A 23,842-nucleotide genomic window follows, 5' to 3' on the forward strand; every position below is an offset into this window, starting at 1 on the left:
TTCCAGTGTTTGATGGGAGAAACATAAAACCTACAACCCAACAGTCCCTCTCATGTTTTGGCTTGCTTAGTGGTTAGAATAGCAATGCTTATTTCAAGGGATGTACAAGCCGCAGTATTTCTCTCCATCATCCCAAAAGGGGTGATTTTTGTGAGTGCTCAGTCTGAGCATTGAAAGAAACTAGGGCAACTCACAGTCTGAACAGTGCCACAGCTTGAAATATTGGGTAAGGTACCTTCTCCGCTTGGGCATCAAGTTGCCTCAAGTTCAAGTATGCCATCAATGTGTACCAAGGCTTCACTTCTACACAATCCCAGAACTTAGGCTGTATCCACACTGCAGAAATAACCCACTTTGACACCACTTTAACTGCCATGGTTCGATGCAATAAAATTCTGGGAACTGTTGTTTTGCGGCACATTTAGGAATCTATCAGAGAGCTCTGGTGCCACCGCAAACTACAATTCCTTGAATTCCATAACATTGAGCTGTGGCAGTTAAAGTGGTGTCAAACTGGATTATTTTTGCCACATAGATGCAGCCTTACTCTTTGCGGAAAGGGGAAGCAACAGGTAGAAATGGTCACTCACAAGATGAAAGTGTGCATAGTCTTAGTTCCAGAGAAGACTGTTCATCGCCAAGCTCAATCCAATCCTGCTCACAAGTAGGCAAACAGAGCCATTCGCTTTTGCCAGTACACTTGCTCATATGTTCATAATACTCCTACATCTCTCACATCTTATATTTACATGCTTTACAACTGTCATTAGTGTACCTTCAATCATTACCATCATGTGCTTGGTAATTTCTGTTTGTACATTTTTTAAATCACATGGCACTATACGGAACAGGCAGGCAAAATGTAAAACACGAACAGCTCTCAACTGCATGCTGTTTAGAGTATATTTGGACCTAAGTTAACATCTCATCAATAAGGCCACTATTTAAAACGAATGTAGATATTTTTTTTCCTCCCCCAAAAAAGTTCTACTTACATACAGTGGAGCTTGCTGTGGATTAAGTTTCATGACCCAGAACGCTGGAACAGAAAATGGAAAAAGAGAATTATTTCAAAAGTATATCCAACATACTCAGTACAAGAACAATCAATTTACTTATGATGCACAATAAAGGATTAATATTTTTAAGTTTTGGTCCAATCTACTTTTGCAAAAAGAAAAGACTCTGAAATTTTTAAATGAATGGCCCTACCTGGAAAGGATATTGCTCTATTAAGTTTCCCAATCTTAGGCTGTATCTGCACTATACCTGGTTGGAAACCCACTGGGTAACCTTGGGCAAGTCACACACTCTCAGCCCTCAGAAAATCCTATGATAGGTTTGCTTTGGGTCGCTGTAAGTCAGAAATGACTTGAAATCATACAACAACATGGCATTTTTACTGTGGAATATTTCCAATGGTCTAATAAGACGTGCTTTGCTTTTTAAGCTTGTGTTTTGCACTTCCTCTATAATTTGGGGTGGCGTTGGGTTTGTCCAATTCAACGTTGTTTTTAATGCTTCGCTTCTGGCAGAAGACCTTTAAAAATACTTTAAAACATATGTTTTCAGAAACAGGACTGAGCACCCTTTTGGCTTACACAGGTTTTCCTAGAAAACCCCTTTGAGATTTGTCAAATGCAGGAGCGCCTTAAGGTTTGAAAAGCATAACCATACTTGGTTCTGTCTTACCTTGATGGCGCCTAGTTCGTGCAAACCCAATTATTAACTGTTCCTTAAACGTTTTCAGAATCTGATAAAACCTCTCCATGTATGGCATTTGTATTAGTCCATTATACAACTGTTAGTGGTAAGATTTTTTTCCCGCTTCTCTCTGCCAGATGTACTGAGCAGGCAATGTGCTTCTAGTATATTTAACAAGAGAAGAGTCTTTACTCTGGCAACATCTTTTTTTTCTATCCTTCACCACCGAAAACAGGAAACAAAGATTTACAGCAAAAAAAATTAAAATACAATACTGTCAACGCAAAAGTATTCAGCCCAAAATATTATGGCTATTTTTAGGAAAAGTTGCAGGACAATGCCCCAAACACTTCCTTTCCAAATTTAAAAGGGATGCACATGTCATCATGCCCCTCTTTCTATCCTACCTGCACTACAGATTCCAGACAGTGTAACATTTACTGGCCCCAGGGAACTGTATTAGGGAGAAAAGCCAAAGGAATTCTTAGCACTTTCAACAAAATGCAATTTCCAAGGTACTTTAGTGGAATCCTTGACAGCTAGGTTTGTATAAGTCAGTGTTAAGTCTATAGCATAACTGGGGCCAGAGGTATGTATTCTGATTATCCGACAAGCTCAATATTGTGAAACCTGTAGACTAAGGGTGAATCCACACTGCACAGTTATAACATTTTGATACCACTTTAACTGTTGGGGTTCTATAATCTATCCTATGAAATCCTGGGATTTGTACTTTGGAGAGACACTTAGAATTTTCCTCCCGGAACATCAGTGTTTGACTTCTCTAGCACAGGATTCTAGGCACTTCATGAAAACTATAAATCCCAGGATTCCTTAGGAAGGAGTCATGGCAGCTACACTGGGATCAAAGTGCTATAACTGAGTTGTGTGGATACATCCTGGTCACCCTGCACAGCAGGTTCCTGCAACCAAACCCCAGGGGATACAAAGGGCCCACTGTAATTATATTTTATCATTTAGAAATGCAAGTTGAGTATCCCTTATCTAAAAATTTGAAATATTCCCCCCCAAAAAAATGCTTTTCATGGGTGGCTGAGAGAGTGGCACCTTCGTTTTCTGATGGTTCAATGAATACAAACTTTGTTTCATGCGCAAAAATATTTAAAATATCATGTATAAAATTGTCTTTATGCTATGGGTATAAGGTGTGGACAAAACATGGATGAATTTTGGGTTTAGACTTGAATCCACACTGCAGAAAATATTCCAGGTTGACACTACTATATCATGGCTCAATGATATGGAATTCTGGGAATTATAATACATAGTTTATTGTGGCACCAGAGTTCCCAGACAGAGATGGCTAAATGTCTCACAAAACTAGTTTCCAAAATTCCCTAGCATTGAACCAGGACAGTTGAAGCGGCCTCAAACTGGATTATTTCTGCAGGGTGTTTTGGACCAAAGTGGTGTCAAACTTGATTATTTCTGCAGTGCGGATGTAGGCGAAGAAGCACCTGTGTGTCACAGCATCCTTGGGCCACAAAACCTCTAATACTGCAAAGTTCTCCTGCAGGAAGAAATATTGTTTCTTTTAATAGCTGCAGCAGGAATTTTGACAGCTCTAATTGACATGTCGCCTTTGTCTAAATTCATTTAGCTGACAAGTGTGCAATGAAGGGAATCAAAGACATATTCCCAGTCTATACCCAGTTCAACAGATATCCCAAATGGCAGATGCAGAACACATTACTTTGAGGTATTATGTATGGAGATAATTTTAACATTTTACTCCATTATCAGCTTATATGGAGGCACCTGGGATTGCTGAGATCAAATAAGAGGGAGCAGGCAGCACCAACACATTCACAGGGTTGTGCAGCAATCAGTCTTAACAATATGTCTGTGCCAGAGAAGACAGCAGAAAACAGATTTGTTTTCTAAAATCTGTTTTAGAAAAAAATATTCACAGACATAAGGGGAGGACAGTGGTTTGTCCATTGCAAAATGCAGGGTCAGAGGACTGTACGTCTGCCACAATTTTATGGGGGCAGAGAATATGGTAACACATTCCGAATTCAGTTCTAGAATCTCAGGTTGCATCTTTAGGGGACAATAAAACTGCTCTGTATATGTGAAAATGTATGAGCAATGCCCACAGAGACGCTATACATTGTTGTTGTTGGGTGCCTTCCAAGTCATTTCCAATTTATGGTGACACTAAGGGGGATCTCTCATGGGATTTCTTGGCAAGATTTGTTCAGAGGCGGCTTGCCATTTCCTTCCCTTGAGGCTGAGAGCATGTGACTTGCCCACAGTCACCCAGGTTTCATGGCTGAGTTGGGAATTGAACCCTAGTCCCCAGTTGCAGTCTAACACTCAAACCACTACACCACGCTGGCTAGTAGTACTGATTGAATAAGAGGTCCACAGTTTCTTCCGTATCAGCAATTCCCAAACTCTGGTCCTCCAGATGTTTTGGACTTCAGCTCCCAGAATTCCTGACTGTCCAGCAAGCTGGCTGGGGCTTCTGGGAGCTGAAGTCCAAAACACCTGGAGGATCAATGTTTGGGAATCACTGGGGCCCTAACATACAACAAGTATAGGACTCAGGTTACGTAAATAGATGTGGCTGGATGTATTCACACATTTAAAAGAATCTGAACCACCTGAATACCAGAGAAACAGAGACAGACACACATAGAGAGAGCCTATTTTGATGCACAGAGTCCTCGTTTTCTAAAAAAGCTTTATTTACTACAAACCACTTGGCTATACGACAAGGATGACAACATTATGACTACAACAGGCCAGTTCCTAGCAGACGGAGAAGATCTACTACTGGCATAATCCAAGGATGTTATGCAAGGAAGACTTCCTGGGGCAAAGGAATCAGAGAAACAAATGGGGAATTACATCCATAAGTGAGCTATTTGTGGGGGGAGACCACGGGTGGGAGGAAAAAGCGCTGGATGGAAGCTTAAGTCTAAACAAAAGAACAATTGTATTGCATCCTTGACGCTAGCAAGGATCTTTGCTGGGCTTCAAGGGAGGATGAGCACTGTCAGGGGCTGCTCCGAGCATGGAAGCAATTTGGCTTTTGCTTCTCAGAAACAGTCTTGATGGAAAAGAAGTTTCTTTCCCTAAAGCAGTAGCTTTCAAGCTGTGTTCGGAGAAACACAGAAGACAGAAGATCAGTAATTATGGACAAATGTTCCTTAACAGCAGCGTGTCCACCACTATTAATCTTACACTGCTGGGGAGTATATTCAAGAGTAGCTGTCTTGGCCATGAAGCAAAGTACAATAATATCCGAGATCCACAGAACAGTGGTACCGTTCATCGGCCAACCAAAATGCACAAAATACATGATGCAAACTTTCGAAGCTCCACTGGCTTCATCATCAGGCAAAAGAATCATACAGGACAATGTGTGTGTGTGTGTGTGTGTGTGTGTGTGTGTGTGTGTGTGTATAAAATCACCATTTTAGTCATATGCTTGCATTTTCTCAAGGTGTTGTTGTTCTTTGCAGAGATATCAATGCAAGCAGGATTCCTCCCACTGGGGAATATTGGGCATATCCCTAGATGCTGTGAAATATCACAAAGGCCATTGCTGCTGATGTTGTTGGTGATGTTGTACGCCTTCAAGTTTTTTCCAATTTATGGCAACCCTAAGGCAAATCTTTTGCAGGGTTTTCTTGCCAAGATTTGTTCAGAGGAGCTTTACCTTTGCCTTCCTCTGACGCTGAGAGCATGTGAGTTGCCCAAGGCAATGGGTTTTCATGGTTAAGCAGGGATTTGAACCCTGGTCTCCACAGTCATATTCTAAACCACTACACCATGCTGGCTCTTAATGATACCCAATTAGCCTGGCTGTTGCCTTGCCCAAATCACTATGTGCCCAGCCAGCATCCCATGACTCTTCCTCGGCCCACTCCCCAGTCTTGATACTTTTGCCTGATAGTAAGTCTTGCTCTGAAATTTACTAGGCACAGAAAAATTAACACTGCACAGCAACTAAGAGGCTAAACTGTGACATAAGCAGACCACTCAAATCCTGCTTCATAAGGTAATCTCAGTACTAAATCAACCACAAAGGCAAACTAGGGCATGGCTCAAAGAACACTTACTTAAAATAGCTAAAATAGTGCAAACAAGAGACACTATCTGGAAGAGACACACAGAGGCTACCTAGCAGTTCATGGTTGGGCAACACACACATACTGGATTTGGACTTTGGATATCTATCACCGTTACCCTGGAAGACTTTTGTGAACAAGGGAGAAAGTATCCTTCAAAATCAGCTGCTGTGGGACGGATGGGGAACTGTTTGGGGACTCCCGGCGGCATCAATGGCATTCTTCCGTGTGATAACATATGTTTTCCCCCATTCCGTTCCGTTCCCTTCCAATTCCCTTCCTGTTCCCCAAGTCCCATGTGATAAACTTAAGAATCTCAGTCAACTCTTGATCCTCAATGTGCCAGTGTGGTGTAGTGGCTGTATGCTGTAATGGAACTTGACTGATCCAGATTCAAGTCCCCACTCAGCTAAGAAAATCACAGACCCAAGCTTGGGCCAGTCACACTCTATCGCAGTATGTTCCTTCTCACAAAGCTGCTTGCCAGAATACCAAAGGGGAGGAGAAAGAGAGTCATGCATACTATTGTAAGCTCACTAGAGTAAAGATGTGACAGGTGTGCAGTGGTGCCATTCGGATTTGTGTCACTCCAGTGTGGTAACTAATGCTGTCATCCCCCAGGCTGCTTGCCTGGCACACAACCCAGCCACCCCATCCGCCAGCCAGTGGCATCACTAGCTGGAGTGCCACCTGGTGTGGAGGATGTCGCCCAGAAAAGGTGCACATTCACCCCTTCCTGCTGCTCTATCGCCAGGCTTCCTCCCCAAGGAGGTACTCCAGTGACGGAGCAGGTGGGAAGGGTAAGCATTTGCCTCTTCCTTACTGAAGAGGAGGAGACACAAACCAGGTGCCACCTCTCCACTGGGGTGTCACAAGGTGCAATGCGTAACCCACACACTCCCACACTGACACCACTGCACTAGACCAAGAAAGCATCATACTCCTCACCAGTAGCCATTGATGGGGGAAATAGAGCTTCTGCCACCAGAAGCCAGTGCTAAGTTTGGCACAACTGCTGAGCAAGCAATAAAGGCAGGTGGCACCCTTTCTCACTTGCCAGTCATGCCAGTCCCGAAAGGGGCAGCTCTATTGGTGATAGAGGAATCCTACCTGACAGAGGAGGGTGACCAAGGGGGGGTCTTGGGACAGACAGAAGCAACCACTCCATCAGGTTGTCCCCACAAGAGGTGTCACCTGGTCCCGCATCCCCCTAGTAATGCTCAGACTGGAAGATCCAGAAACTTGTTTTGAATTGGACCTGTGGGGTAGGATGGCGCTTCAGTGCCCTGCATAGCTGATTTTCCCCCCTCCCTTGGTTAACAAAGCTAAACGTAAAGATATAACTACTTGAGGAAACTGTTGAAGGATGTCTCCATATAACGCAGTTATAGCACTTTGATTTCAGTTTCGCTTCCATGGCTCCTTTCTATGGAATCTTGGGATTTCTAGATGTGACAGTTATATAACTGGCAACAACCCAGGGGAGAAGGGCAAACATACGATTGTGTAAGACCATTCACAACCAGTATTTAGTCTTGCTTCTTCATACAAATACTCCTACAATATGGGGATAATTATGACCTTCTTTAAAACTTAATATGAAGCAGCCTTTCCCAACCTGATGACCCCCAATATGTGTTGAGGAAAGGTGCTGAAAGGACCATTGAGATGATACACTTAAAATGTTTCAAGTATGATTTACTAGTCTGAGGCAGTGATGTGTGTGTGTGTGTGCACGCGCGTGCACGTGTGTGCTAATTCAGTAAATGAAAGAAGACAGTACATTTGACCTTACACATTAATCTAACATCACACATTTATGTAAAGTGCTGTGCAAACTTTACAGCGCTCTATAAATAAATGTTAATCATATAAATTTTACCAGTTCTCTGGTTTAAATGTTGTTGTCTTTATCTTAGATTAGTTGTTCTAAGGCAAATCTATCCGCAAGACTTGTTCATAGGGGGTTTGCAATGGCTTTCCCCCTGAGGCTGAGAGTGTGTGACTTGCCCAAAGTCACCCAGTAGATTTCATGGCCAAGCTGGGAATCAATCCTATATAGACAGTATAGGGACAGCCCAAAATCTCTAACTGCCTGAACTGGGAAGAGAAGCATCCTTCTTGTCATCTCACTTATAGAAAGACAGCACTGAGGGTACCACTCTCCCCAGAACCAGCCCTTTTCTAAATGCCCCAGTGCTTTGTGAATCAGTGCCTCATGTTGCTTATTGGAAGAATTGTCCAAAAAGAGGCAAGACATGATAATATACAACAAGACACCACAGAGGGCCCAATACATAATGGATCACATTTTCAAATGAGAAAAATAACTAGCAGAAGTAGACTTAAGTCTACAAAAGCTCATGCTGCCAACGTCTTTCTTTCTCAAAGGCGCTACATGATTTTTCTACAGATAGAAAGACAACTTGCTTTTTTTTTCTTTCAAGAAATAATTCAAAGTTATTTGGGAAAATGCCTCCTGAAACATTTCTCCCTCAAAATTTGCTATTGATGCAATATCCAGTCCTATTATCTGCAAGACTGGACAAGACAGATGGAACAAGGATGCCAAAAGCCGTCTCCTCCACCACCATTTCCAGGAATGGCGGCCAGCAACAGTTCTTTCCTCCTTTAATCTGGGCATCTTTCTACTGTCTTCCCTTCCACTTCTGTCTCCACACACCCCACAAAACACCCCACTGTCCTAAAAGCCCTGCTAGGCACCAAAATCTTAAAACACTCACCATTCTCACCCTGTCTGCGTTCTATCTCAAATAAAACAGAAATACTGTCCAAGCGGTAATGGAAGTGTAAAAAGGATTATCATCTGGCTCTAATAATACCAACTGAGCTCAGCTTCGTCATAAGCCTCTTTTCCCTCGGCCGGGGAATCGGTAACACAATGCTGACTGTTTCGCCGCAAGTACTGATGTACATAGTTGAACAAAGAATACACAATCGTTTTAACCACTATGACTTATCGTCTAGAATGGCATGCGGAAATGAAAAACACAATGGCATGCTAGACCTATTGTGTGCCTCGCTATTATGCTCCTGCCACTTTGCAAATAAATGCCTCTTGTCCTCTGTACTTTTATATACAAAACAGCAGCAACACAATCATAACAGCACAGCTTGGTTTATATAGGTTTGTGCCCTATGGTATGTCCTATGATGCTGGCAACAAGTCAAAACAGAAGTCACCTTGTAACTAGGTGGTCCCCAGTTACTCCAAATTGTGAACAAGGCTGGCCCAAATGCTGTTACTCTGGTGAGTGACCTGCTCTGTCCTTGTACTTATAGGATACATGGGACCCTAGCTTTATAAATCTGGAACTGAAACCAGAGATTTAAATCTATTAACTGAGTTCTCACTAAGTATCACTTAGGTGAGAGCCAGCATGCTATAACGGTTTGAGCATTGGACTACAACTCTGGAGACCAGGGTTCAATTCCCCATTGTGAGATAAATTTAATAATGAGCACAATCCAACACTTTTTTAACCATCTCCCATTCATTCCAATGAGATATTTGCACAGGGAATTCTAGGCAGATGGTTTTTGTTGTGTGCCTTTCAGTCATTTTTGACTTATAGCAGCCCTAAGGCAAAGCTAGTGTGGGATTTTCCCAGCAAGAATTTGTTCAGAGAGGATTTGCCATTGCCTTCCTCAGAGGCCCAGAGAATGTGATTCAGTGAGCTTCCATGCTTGAGCATGATTTCAAACTCTGGTTTCCCAGAGTCTTCTTCTAACACTCAAACTACTACACCATGCTGGCTCTCACAGGTAGATTTGTCATTGCTGTAGGTCTTCAAGCCGTTTCCGACTTACGGCAACCCTAAGGCAAACCTATCATGAGGTTTTAAAGAGTCGAACCCTGGTAGATGTTTATATCTAAAGTCATGGGAAGGGACGATTGCAGCAATGTCTAGCCAAAAAATGATCCAGATATTATTTCTGGTTGTGATTTCTAGGATTTTAGCTGTATTTTGGGGACATCTAGGAGGATCTTGTGTGGTTTCAGAACTCTAAGAGGCCTCCAGAATTTATTTGATTTCCTGGCTTCAATTTCACCTTTTGGAGCGAATTTTTTAATTCAAAGGTTGGCATTTTAAAAAAACATGCTTGCAGCTCAAACTAAAAGTGTTTGGACTAACTTTTGTCTGCTGCTAGATATTTTATTTTCCATGATGAGACACAGCCAAGCACATTGGCTCTGACTCCTGCTTGGTCTTACTACTCCACCAGCTCTTAACGGGGCAGTATTTTAAGCATGTTCATTCAGCAGTTCTGGAATTTGTAACTCGGTGTCATCGCCATTTAGCTCTTTCGGCAAGGGGTGCCAAAAGAAAAGAAGCCATCTGCAATCTTTCTCTTCTTAGTTCCAATCTAGACACAGATCTGCTTAGAGTGTTAAGGAGGGAAGGAATGTGGCCCATGGATCTGAGTGCGGCCCCTACTCTCACTGAAATAACAACAACAACAACTGAAAAAGCCCTTGTGCCCTCTCGGGAGATTTTATTTGGATTGCTGCCACATTTCAGAATGAATGCAGGCTGACATTGCTTTACCTGTCTTCACTCCATCCTATGAGATACTGGGATTTGTAGTTTTCCTGTGGCACCAGAGCTCTCCGACACAGAAGGCTAAATATCTCACAAAACAACACACCCCAGAAATCCCTATCATTGAGTCATAGTAGTTTAAGCAGTGTCAAACTACGTTAATTTTACAGTGCAGATGCAGTCCTGGTTTGTCCCATGCAGCTGTTTTATGCTGGACCACATCAGGTCAAAATTGTGCCCCCCTGCCAACCCTTAGAGAGCTTGAGAGCCAGAGTTATATAAATAATACCACACTTGATCTTAGCCAAAAGGCAGAGAAGCATTGTCTAAAACGTCTTTCTTGATTATATCGATTTCACTGTGTTTATGGAATGTTTAATTGTATCCTATTTGATACTGTACCATTTTTGGTGTTTGTTTGTACTGACGGACTGTAATAATTAATAAATAAATAAATAATAGCAACAACAATTGGCATAGTGGTGGGTAGTCTCCTACATCATTCAGAAAAGAATAAACACCCCTCCAAATCTCAGGAACTAAGCCATCCATGGCTTAGACCCATTAAGTTTGCAATAACTAAGTAAAAGAAGGGAAGGAAGAGGAGAAGGTAAGGTGAATGGAAGTTCCTGCCAACTACTGTGTTTTGCTATTTATGGCATGAAGAAGGTAAGAACTGTTTGTTATGCATTCAAAAAGTCCAATGCCAGACTCTGCAAAGATGAGAAGAGGTTCCTGACATCCATTGCTACTTCAGCATTTTGATATAGTGCCCATGGTGTAAAGCAGTGTTTCCGAAATTCTGGTCCCACCAAAGGTGTTTTGGACTTCAATTCCCAGAACTCCTAGCCAGTTTGGTCAATGATCAGGAATTCTGGGAGCTGAAGGTCAAAACATCTGGAGGATCAGGGTTTGGGAACCACTGGTATAAAGCATTTTACAGTTTGATCTAGAACCTGGGCATGTGCTCAAGACACTACAAGTAACTCACATTCCAAAGAGAATGATTTACACAATAATTTTACTCATACACCAAAATTAGAAAAGTTCTCTGGATTTCTAACTGCCACATGCAAAATATTACCTTGCATCACATGTTCTATTTCTTCTTTCACAAAATAAAGTTGTAGAAAACAGATCCTTCAAATTGCTGAGCTCATCAAACGCTCATCAAACCAACATTTCCAGCAAACACAGTTCAATCTTTTTCTATGTTGCAGGGCAGCCCACATGTACTATAAATTCCATCCTGCCCAATACAAATAGTATCCTGGATCAGGCCATAAGCTTATTGTTTATGCCATTTAGATCACAAACCCTATGGCTTTAATTTAATTAAAACCATTAAGATGTGCCAAACATGTCAACAAAGCAGCTTTACAGTGCCTTCCAAATTAGAATCCTAGAATCATAGAGCTGGAAGAGACTACAAGGGCCATCTAAGTCCATCCTCCTTCCATGGAGGAATACACAACTGAAGCACTCCTGAAAAATGGCCATTAAAGCTCTGTTGAAGGAGGGTCCATCAGACTCCAAGGCAGTCTATTTTACTCTCAAACAGCTCTTACGGTGAAGAAATTCTTCCTAATGTTTAGGTGGAATCTCTTTTCATGTAATTTGAATTCACTGATTCATGATCTAGTCCCTGGAGTAGCAAAAAAAAGCCAAGCTCATGCCATCTTCTACATGACATCCCTTCATATATTTAAAGATGGCCATTATGTCACTTCTCAAACCTCCCTTCTTCAAGCTAAGCCGTTCCTCACAGTGTATGGTTTCCAAATGTTTGATCACTTTGGTCAACCTTCTCTGGACATGATCCAGTTGAAACTGTGGTACCCAGGACTGGACACAGTACTCCAGGTAAGATCTAACCAAAAGCCAAAAGCTGGAAGTGGGGGAAAACAAAGGGCAGCTAGATTTGGAAGCCACCTCACCTGCTGGTCTAATGATCAGGTTATTATGGCAGCTTGGCAGAGATGGACAGGATACTGTACAGTGTACACGGTTGCAAACATTTCAAGAATCAATTCCATATGCAACAACAAGGGATTTTGTTCTATATAAGTGAAAGCTGAAAACCACATGGGGTCATTCTTTACAGCAACACCAGATATAATAAAGTACAAGCTCACAAAGGGGAGTACAGTGCATTATCACATGGCACTGTACACAGATGTGTCATGCACAGTTTTTTGTGGGTTTTTCAGGCTCTGTGGCCATGTTCTAGAAGAGTTTATTCCTGACGTTTCGCCACCATCTGTGGCTGGCATCTTCAGAGACATGCACACTTCCAAACAACCAACTGTGCTTTAGACTTGGATGCAACCCCTTAGAAGTCCCCAAATGTCACACAGGAAGATAACTTTGAAACCAGTGGGATGCAATGTGGAATGGAGCACTTTCCTGTCAACAACCAGAAGTCTAGCAGCCAAATCCAAGACTCCCAGACCATTAATGCATTCTCACAACTGTGCTCAGCCCTTCAAGATGTGTGGGAGTACAATTCCCATCACTGTGTCTTCTCAAGTATAAGAGGAGTTGTAGCCCAGTGCATCTGAAAGCTGCTAAGGTAGGAAAGGCTGTACAACTTTTTGATGGTTACAGCCCATTCTATTATGTTTTAAAAAGTAAAGTCTATTTTGCTGTAGTTCCCCCACCAAAACAAAAGTTCAACTTACTGTGACTGCATGAAGCAGCATACAAGCTCCAGCAACTTCTGTCAAACCACAGGAATCAGGCACGGAGAATCACCATACGTTAAATCTGCATCCTGAAGAGCAGAGAGAGAAAGAGAGAGAGATTGTAGTAATGTGAATTAAAAAAAGCTAATGCAATGAAATAGTTTTAAGCATTACTTTGGGCCTGATTCTCACCAAGGTGGTTAAGCAAGACTGCAGGCGGAAGACTGCTCCATACAAAAACAATGCCTCTTTCTAGAAAACAACTGTTCCAAATCCCTGAAATGCTAGTTTTTTACATGGAAGGAATGCTTTTCTATGAAAGGTGAGACTGGTCATTGAGACTGGACAGTCTGCATGGTACAACGTAGATATGGCCTTACTACCATAACGTGAATTAAGCATCTCTCGAGTAAAGCAACAGCTTCAAGAGAATAAATTTGATATCACTTTTATTTGAATACTGGTAAGAGGTTAGTCAACAGCAAAGTGCACCAATAAACAACCAGATGTTGAAAACACTTTTGTTCCCCTGCAGCTGATGAATATATGCCACTATTATTCTGCTTCCTTATATATAATACTTTGTTTAAGCCACAATGTATCAATTCTGTCAATATATCAGTTCTGTTTATTTTACAAAACTTAAAACTGATTCATTTCCCCAATTGACCACAGCATATTTTTTTAAAAAATCAATCTTTCTTAACATTTGCAAATATTTTTATTTGATCAACATTGTCAATTTGTCCATTTGTTAAATTGTCTTCATTAGCCAACCCACAATAGTATTGCATACTATTCCCACTCAGCCATAGAAACACAATGTGTGTAATTGGGCAAGTCACACTCTCTCAGCCTCAGGGAAAGGCAATGGCAAACCTCCTATGAAGCTACAGGCCAAGAAAACCCCATGCTAGGTTTGCCTTAGGGTCGCCATAGGTCAGAAACAACTCAAAGGCACACAACAGCAACAACAATTGTCCTTTGAATTTCGTATATATAATATGGATCATTCAGAGCAAAATTCCAAGTGAGATCAAAGCAACATTCCTTATTTCATTTATTCATCTGCAGCTAGCATATGCTCAGAGGGCATCTGAAAACGGCAGCCAAAGGCTTGTTCAAAAAAACCTTGAGCACACACCTTGTCAAAATATTGGTGGAAAACAAAGTCACTAAACAGCACACGTTATAAAGCTATCCACTGTGCAAATACAGGCATGGTCATCGACAAAGTCAGCCCTCATTTGTTCTTGGAGCCTTTTATTGACTTATGACTCATCTCTCCAGAACTGAAACCTCCCTGGTCATGCAAGTTCCTAAGCAAACCACTGCCCAGGGCAAACACCACAAGCTACCTCTGCAGAAGGGCAAAATGTTTAAACAGTCCATCCGCCGCTAGTAAAACACTGAGAGCCAGTGAGGTGTAGCAGTTTGAGCAACTATGACTTTGGAGACTAGAGTTCAAATTCCACTCGGCCATGGCAACCCAATGGGTGACCTTAAGTAAGTCGCATTCTCTGAAGCGGCACCTACTGCATCTACAGATTTCTGCATAAGCCTTCTTGGACCATAGCCTGTTTGCTCACACCCTTCGATGAGTTTCCTTGGCAGGGAGATAACCACCCATATGACCGCTGATATACCGACACATGTGACAAATGGTACCCTTTCTATTTTTGTCTTAATACTACACCAATTAGTGGTGCAAAGAAGCTCTCTTTTGAACATGGCCAACATAAAAGCAGCACTGTGATTACAAATGCCAAGTATATTTGCTTTGAGGACTTTAGCGGCTTCACACTTCCATTACTTCAGGAATTACCCTTTGTGTGCATACATGCCTTCTATTTGTCTGTCGAATTTCATAGGGTTTTCTTAGGCAAGGACTTACCTACATAGACATAGTGGTTTGAATGCTGGACTATGACTATGGAGAGCAGGGTTTGATTCCTAGCTTGGCCATGAAACCCACTGGGCAACTTTAGGCAAGTCACACTTTCTTAGCCTCAGGGGAAGGAAATGGCAAACCTCCTCTGAACAAATCTTGCTAAGAAAACCCAGTGATAAGATTGCCGTAAGATGGAAAGACTTGAAGGCACACAACAAAAAGTTACCATTGTGCCCATACTGCAGATAGGTAAACCACTGTTTAAGGCAACATACAAGACCAGTGCAGATGAAACAGAGAGCCAAGATTTAGGAGTTGGGAGCAGTGACTAAACACACTGGATTTTAGGAATAGTTTGAATGAATGTTAGCAACTTAAGTCCTATATAGTATCTAATCAAAATGGGCAGGGATTTCCTTTCTTTCTCATTCCGCAATAGAGAAAGGAAAGGTAGAAAGTCCACATACTAGAAGGGCCATGCAATCCTATACCACAGTCCCTAAATTATGGTTCAGTGTTGATGATGATGATGATGATGATGATGTCTCAGGCCCCAAAACATCCCCTTCCTCACATTATCTGTGCAGGAAGCAGTCCAAACACACAACATTGCAAGGAGCAATCTCCAAATACCATGTCATGAAAGAGGATTTATTACTTAAAGCTTATATGCAATTAGCAATTTGAAGGAGCAGCTGTTCCAACATGTCATGAAAGGATGCAGGTTGAGCCTATAAAACGTGAACTTGGGTCTAAAGTACTAGAAACATAAGACAATATTCCTTTTTTATAAAAAAAAAAATGCACCCAGGCAACTTACACTCTGTACCAAGGACATCGGAATACTTTGCCCTGATCTAAAATCAAGCAAGTCTGCAATTCCTGCTTCTTGTGGATTATTAGGAGAAAGACAGGATCGAAATGAAAATGATGATGATGACAACGATTAATAAGAATGTTGAACTATGACTCTGGAGACTAGGGTTCGATTCCCAGTTTGAACATGAAATGCACCGGGTGACCTTGGGCAAGTCACACTTTCTCAGCCCCAGGGGAAGGCAATGGCAAGCCTGCTCTGAACCAATCTTGCCAAGAAACCACTATGCCCTATTTCCGAGCCGTGGGTAGCTGAATCCGTGGATAAAGAATCAGTGGATAGAGAGGGCCAACTGTAATAATAATAATAATAATTTTTGTGTAATAATAATTTTTTAAAATCCCTGCCTCCCATCCACGGCGCATCCATGTCAAGCATCTTTCTGGTCTCAGTAACATGCAAAACAGCATCATTTTCTATGCAGAAATGCAACAAACTTTACAACATCCATTGTGATCTGTTCCTTGCACTATTCTAGAGCCTAAGGCTGCATCCGCGTTGACAAAATAATCCAACTTGACACCACTTTAACTGCCATGGCTCAGTGCTGTGTGATTCTGGGAACTGCAGCTTTGTGAGACATTTAGCCTTCCCCACCAATCCCAGAAAACCACAGCATTGAGCCATGGCAGTTAAAGTGGTATCAAACTGGATTGTTTCTGTAGTGTGGGCACAGCCAAAGTGAGGAAGCTTGACTCTCCAGATCCAAGCTCCGTCTGGTTGGCAATTCTTCCCAAGACTTTTCAGTAACAGCAATATAAGACTTCACTCCTCCTCTTCCAGCCCTCTCATTTTGGTATCTATGATCTTTGATGGTTAAATTCAAACTTTTTAAAGTCTCCTTGCCTCAAAAAATGGACTCACCTGCAGACACCAGATTGGAATGTGAAGCTTCCAGATTTTTTAGAAGTACAGTTAAGAAACCAGAGATTTATGAGCATTCCTCTTTGGAGGGAGGTTGTTTACTTATCCTGCAGCAAGATAAGAGGACCAAGGTCTTTCTTCTTAGTATTAACCTAGCAACAGGTACACAAGAAATATACTATCTTAAAATAGGTATACAGGACCAATAACACCCAAACCCCTCAGCTAGGCATGAAAAAGCCACTACATAAAGCCTGGTTCTTTTATTTGATAGGCATTTTCATGGTCCTGCTACAGAAGTAACCAATCTCAATCTCTCAGGAAGTTGAAATGCAAAATAAACTCCAGGAGCAAATTCATCCTGAACAACCAGTATATTTTTCTCATTACTTAAGACATTTTAAAAACTTGAACTGACATATAGCGTGTAACTGTAGTTGATGCTTAATATATCATGCTTAATAAAATCACCATATATATGCACACACTTTGCAAGACCATGCTCTCACCCTGAGATTCCATTCTCCTCACCATGGTGTTTATCATACGTTGCAGTCACTTCAAATCCAAGGCTATTCATGTGATGAACTATCACACATGAAGAACAAAATTGTGGTAATTACAAGGTCAAAGCGGAGCGAGTGCACATTGTATTACAACACCATGCGGATTCAACTATTCGAATCAGCACCCTTGCACATGCTCAGTGGGGGTCTGAACACATCGTGAACCTTTGCACTTCCAGGGTGAAGAAGGGGGACACTTCCTTCCTGGTTCCTGTTTCATGTTTCCTCTTCCCTTCTATTTTATTCCCCCTGAAACATCTGAATGTGCCACCCTTGCCAGCCACCCAAACCCTTCCAGCATCATCCAAACATGCCCTCCTTGACAGTCCTCCATCCCTCCCTGAAACATCTGAATGTGCCACCCTTGCCAGCCACCCAAACCCTTCCAGCATCATCCAAACATGCCCTCCTTGACAGTCCTCCAGCCCTCCCTGAAACATCCAAATGTGCCATCCTTGCCAGCCCCCCAAACCCTGCCAGCAACATCCAAACGTGCCCTCCTTGACAGTCTTCCATTCCTCCTTGAAACATCAAGCACTCTTTCTATGGGCTCTGGAGTCCGTTTTTGCATTCAAACCAGCACTCACTGCCCACCCTCAGCTCTATCCACGTTAAAATGTGAATACATTCATTCCCCAGTAGCTCTCTGCCCTTTCCCCAGCCGCATTTCCCTCTTGGCAGCAATGGAAGCAGATGGAGTACTGGAAGCAAATGGTGCAAAACTGCAGCGCCGCATCATGGGAAATGTGGGACCTTGGAGGTTTGGAGGGGGGGGGGGGGGTGCCAGGATGGAAGCAAAGTGCCATTCCACACCAGACCAATTCGGAGAGAAATCGAAGTGAGCTTAGAAGCAATTTTTGTGAATTCGCTTGTTACCAAATTCACCAATTCACTTTGGATTGACTGCGAAAGCACCTTGGAATGACGCCCCCATAAAAAGCAATCATGTGTGATAATACATCACGTTATCATGTGAATTTGCATTGTTGGACCTGCAGTGGCTTGGGGTCAGAGCTGCAAAAACCTCCATGTGATAAACCCCCATGAGAAGTGGGTCCAGGCCCTGAGATCTGGGAACTGGAATCAGCTACATAACCTATTGCTTTCAGCCCTCCAAATACTATTGGGCTTCAGATTCCTCCATTAACCTTCCTTTGGGTATGATGATTACTGCACATGGAAGCTGCAGTTCAAAACTGTCAGAAGGGAGAGTGGCACATATTCTTGCTCCTGACTTTAGTTTGACCTCAGCATGGCTTTCAAACAAAAAAAAAATCTCCTGTTATTTAAAGGAGAGGTGAATCATTCCACATATGCATTCAACACATGAACTATGCACTTCATATGAGATCCAATTTGCTTCTCCCTTGATGGAAAAAATAGAGATCAGAGTGTGCCCAAGTCATGTAACATCAGGCACATGGTGAAGAGCTGATAGCATAATGAAGCACAGCATTTCACATTCATAACGAGAACCACTGGATCGGCACATTTATGAGCCAGACCTCGAGATCCCAATAAACACATTATTTCGCACAGAATTAAACCCATGTAGATTTTTCAAGAAGAAAGAGACAGCACCATTCTGCTCATCAATTATTTTGAAAGCTTCCAATGATCTGCATTTTGCCTCATGAAATAAGCACATCCAGAGAGAGAGAGAGAAATGCCATATTGGAATCTATTGTTTAACTCACAGAATTCAGCTCCATTTGGTCAAAGCAGGCAACCATTTCCTGCAAAATCCCCCTTCTACTGTGCAGGTAAGGATAATGGAGCAAACAGAAGGAACCTGTTCGGACACCGTGTGCTCATTTCTTCTGCTGGGAAAAACAACAACCAGTTTTCCACATGACCCACCTCTGCCCATTCCAGCAGAGGAAATGAAAATACAAAACAAAACACAAGGGTAGGCTTTCAACTAACAAGAAGGAAATTGCAAGTTAAGCCACCTAGTGCTGCCCTTGCCCTCGCCTCACCTTTGCAACATTTTCCCTTCTGTCCCATTGAAAGACACCATTCATCCATTCGAATACCCAAACCACAAGAGAACAGGTAAGCCTCAACGTGAGATGGTTGACTTTCCAGCTTTGCCTCATAAAGTGGTCATCAAGTAAGTAACTTTTCTCTCGCCTTCAGAAATCTCATTCATATGTTTTAATACAAGCACAGTAAGAAAATCTTATGAAATTTATGGGGTTGCCATAAGTCAACAGACAACTTGAAAGTACACACACAAACACTCACTATTACTTTAAATAAAGTTAAATATTACCAAGTCAGATTGCAACCCAGCACTATCGAAATGCAAGTATTATTGGTCGGGCAATGTAAGTTATCACTTGCTACTTATATCACTCTTCTTCAACTTTGAAATGTTAGATTTTAAACAACAGAAAAATCAGTATCTAATTTCACATCACAGTTTAGACAGTAAAACATTTAATTTTGTTTTCCTCTGAGAATTCAAGACTTTCAGTGATAGGCAATCACAGAAATACAGTAATGACCCAACAACGATCTCCAAAATGCAGTGGAACAAACCCACTGCAAAAAAACATTACAACTGAGTAAGCCTCCAGGTATTTTATTTACTTTTATTTATTTAAAGTATTTCTGCATCACCTCCCAACCCTCAAGGGCTCCTGGAGTGATGAACAAATAAAAGCAATTAAAAATACAATGCATAGATATTCCATCTTATGTTGTTGCTTTTACTTTATGTCACACCAACCTCTGCTTATGGCAACCCTATAAATCAGAGGCTTCCAATTCACCCTTTTTTCAACAGCTCCGTTCAGTTCTTGCAGACTCAGGACTTCTTTATCCATCTATCTATCGGTTATGTGTTCTTCCTCTTGTCTTGCTGCCTTCTACCCTACCAACCATTATTGTCTTTTCTAGTGAGTCCTGTTTTCTCATGATATGTTCAAAGTACAACAATCTCAGTTTAGTCATCTTGGTGTTTTATTCAGTCCAGCTGTTGGTGTTGTTAACTGTCCTTGAGTCAACCCCGGCTCATGGCAACCCTGTAGATGAGGTATCTCCAAGCCCTCCTATCTTCAACTACTTTGCTTATGCCCTGTAGATTCATGCTCATGACCTCCCTAACTGAGTCTATCCATCTGGTGAGCAGCCTTCCACACTGTCTATTGCCCTCCAAAAACCTTCTGAAGAAATCAGGTTTTCACCATTCCACAAAAGGAAGAAAGAGGTAGAGTTGCGTTGCCTTTGGGTATCCCACGACATAGGCGTCAAAACCAGAAGGACCCTGTCCTACACTGATCTTTGGATGGGATGGAAGGAAAGAGAGGTAGAATCTATGATTCTATGAGACTCAGGTCTGAAGGTTTTACCCAGACCAACTGATCCACTTCTTTGGGGTCACCAACCAGCGCAACTCAAGCTCATACTGGTGATTTCATCAAGAGTCAACCTTCCTCAAGGGATCCTTGGAGAGGAAGCCAGTGGCTCAAAGGCTGAAAACCCAATAGTGGAGATCCTCACTGGATGGGGTAAAGAACTGGCATCTGCCTTTGGTGAGTATTGACTTTCTACTTCAGGATAGGATGTGAATCCTTCCAGGTAGATTCCATGAGGAAAGATCCAAGACCAAGTTAAGAAAAAGTCTTGTGAGAGAAAACTCCTAGATTACAGCCTCTAAAACGAACTATACCATCTGGAAAATACAGGTTTAATTCGGCGTTGGCGTTGTTTTTAAATCCCACTCTTCCATATAACATTTCCAAAGCAGCTTAGAAAAAAAATAAATCACATTAACCGAGGGGGAAAAAATCAAGCCGGATTAAAACAATTAAAAACGAGTTGATAAAATGCACAAAAAAAATCCCACAAAGCAGGCATTAAAAGAATTAAAGGCATTAAAATGCAGGGAGACCTTTTGAACTCCAACTAGAGTGGGAAAGGTTGGACACATGAAGCCTTTTCGCTACACCTCTGTTGTGGTTTATTTTGTGAACTAGGTTCCAGGAGTATTTGTACTGGAAATAATATTATACTGAATAAGGGCTGTTTTGTTTTAAATGTGAATGACTAGGATAGCAGCTCCCATCCTGCAAGCACCATCTGCAAAGTTTGGATCCCCACCTGAGACAAACATCTTCCTTGAGCAAACATCGTACTGTCGCATGGGCAGACACTGCAAGGGCAACATGCAGCCCAGTTTTGGTTTGGATTCAGAGTATAAGGAATCTCCTTATTTCCCACCTAAAATCTACAGCGTATTGCTACAAAACACACACACACACCTGATATTTACCTCCATGTAACACTTTGGTTTCACCATTCCACTCAAATAAGAGTCAAGTGCATTTCTTCTGCAGGCTGCTTGTGCATTGACAGAGAGGAAAACACACCCTTTCCGTTTCTCTTTTAAATCTCTCTGTGTGCTTATACATTTTCTGAATGTAGGTTAAGGAAAGTCTGATTCATAGATGGAGCGATCAGTGGAACAGCTGCTGAAAGATGCAACGGCACCAAAGCAACATTTGAGGCAATTACCTGGAGTCAAAAAGGAAGCCACTCCAGCAGCAGGCAGAGTGTGAGATTGCAAGACCTCAGTGCTCACAACCACCGCGCACATTGATAAACTATTACAAGAGCCAAAGTGGCAAAAATCAGGCGTTAGACAAGAGCGTGGGAGCCGTCGAAATGGCAGCCTAAATAAGAAAGTTGAGGAGCTCATCTTTATCAAGAACCAAGTGACAGCCCTGATGAGAGCCTATTCCCACGCTGTATCATATTGTCTCCTACAAAGGCATCCCTGTGGTCCATTGCCAAGGAAGGAAGGCGAGAGGGTGAGCGAGGGACAGGCAGAAACGAATATCTGGGCTGGTGTTTCTTACCCTTATAGCAGTGATTCTCAAACTTTGGTCATCCAGATGTATTGGACTTCAGATTCCCAAATACCTAACTGTTGGGCATGTTGGCTCGAGCTTCTGGGAGCCGAAGTCCAAAACACCTGGAGGACTAAAGCATTGCCTTTGAGGGAGGGCAGGAAATACCAGGGCTCTTTGCAAAGTTATTTTCTGGACTACAATTCCTAGAATCCTCCGCATAGCCTCTGGTGACACTGTTGGGGCATTTAGGGAGTTGTCTTCCAAAGGAATATGATAACTTTGTTTAAATATTTGAAGGGACGTCATATTGAGGATGGAGTAAGCTGCTGATCCAGAGAATAGGACCCAGAATAATGGATGCAAGCTACAGGAAAAGAGATTCCACCTCAATATTAGGAGGAACATACTGACAGTAAGAGCAGATCGACAGTTGAAGACGCTGCCTCAGAGTGTAGTGGAGTCTCTTTCTTTGGAGGTTTTTAAACAGAGGCTGGATGGCCATCTGTTGAGGATGCTTTGATTGTGCATTCCTGCATGGCAAGGGATTAGACTTTATGGCCGTTGAGGTTTGTTCCAACTCTAGGGTTTTAGGATTCTATGAATGTTACTTTTCCAAGTTTCAGAGAGGGGAACAAAGGGAGAGGCACTTAGGTGACAAGAGATTTAAAGAAAGAGAACTTGCATCATATCTGCAGAGAATGTGTTCTGGATGGAGTCCAGCTGCTAAAATTACCCATTCACCAGGAGTTAAGAGACCACACAGGAAAGCCAAGAGGAAGGAGGAATCAGTCAGTCATTTGCCTCCAAGGGACAGCAGTAACAAAAGATACTGTTAATTTAAAGTATTATTTTGGATTTAATGACAGTTATTTCACATAACTGTGAATTTCAGATACGTATGCCAAGAAATCTAAGAACCATCCTACTGCCACATTTAGGGACAGTCAGAAAATTTCATTTCAAAGATCTTTAGTACTGGATTTGCATTGTCCCTTTTTTCCCCCGAGGCACTTATCATCTCCAATAACTGTGCTGTCTGTGTCTATAAGGAACCAAAGAGGTGTAGTGGTTTCAGCACTGGACCCTGGTTCAAATCCTAACGCAGCCAAGGAAACGCCTTGGTGAACTTGGGCAAATCACACACTCTCAGCCTCAGAGGATGGCAATAGCAAATTTCCTCTGAAAAAACTTGCAAAGAAAACCCTGAGATTGGCCTGCCTTTGGGTCATCATAAGCCGGACATGACTTGAAGGAAGTGACTTGAAATGACGACAACAAATTCGGAGTAGCCATGTTATCCATGCAGGAAAACACAACAAAATCCACAAAACAGTGATGCCATTATCGAGACGACTAAAACCATTTTGTGCTTTTTAGTCTGCCCCATAAAGATTTCACTATTTTGTGGCTATTGGATTTTGTAATATTTCAGTGAATGGATGAATTCTTCCTCCTGCGCTGTTTATTCTTTCTGTCTTTCTGCCTCTCTCTCTCTTTTGGCAGGATCTTGATTTTCATTTAAATAAGGGAAGTAAAAGCCAACTGTTGAGAAGACTGCACCAGCCAGCGACTTCTATTTCTTCCCTGTTTTTTGGAGGAAATTATGGTTTTTCTCCTTTCCTTACTTTGACCTCATCCTTCTGTCATCACCTTTTGCTGTTCTGGCGGCTAATCCCCATGGACCACCTGGGTCTGTGGATGGGGGGCCATGATAGCAAGGAACAAAGCC

The 23,842-nt window shown here is 42.1% G+C and overlaps 1 protein-coding gene across 2 annotated transcripts in view; it reads right to left on the reverse strand.

The window, feature by feature from the left end:
* LOC149307423 (A-kinase anchor protein 13-like) overlaps positions 1-23,842 on the reverse strand; it is a 183,596-nt gene that overhangs the window by 121,352 nt on the left and 38,402 nt on the right. The window contains exons 2-3 of one of the 2 annotated variants that reach the window (XM_089539140.1): positions 13,054-13,145; positions 996-1,039 (exon numbers count right to left, since the gene is read on the reverse strand). In XM_089539140.1, the coding sequence (XP_089395266.1) occupies positions 996-1,028 (33 nt within the window). In that variant the 5' untranslated portion in view covers positions 1,029-1,039; positions 13,054-13,145. Of the gene's footprint in view, positions 1-995; positions 1,040-6,917; positions 7,144-13,053; positions 13,146-23,842 lie in introns of those variants that run through there. The other variant, XM_089539139.1, reaches the window with a different exon arrangement.

This window comes from Sceloporus occidentalis, unplaced genomic scaffold (assembly GCF_023333645.1).
Source record: "Sceloporus occidentalis isolate IW3139 unplaced genomic scaffold, rSceOcc1.0.p SCAF_9, whole genome shotgun sequence".
In the NCBI taxonomy this organism is placed as follows: domain Eukaryota; kingdom Metazoa; phylum Chordata; class Lepidosauria; order Squamata; family Phrynosomatidae; genus Sceloporus; species Sceloporus occidentalis.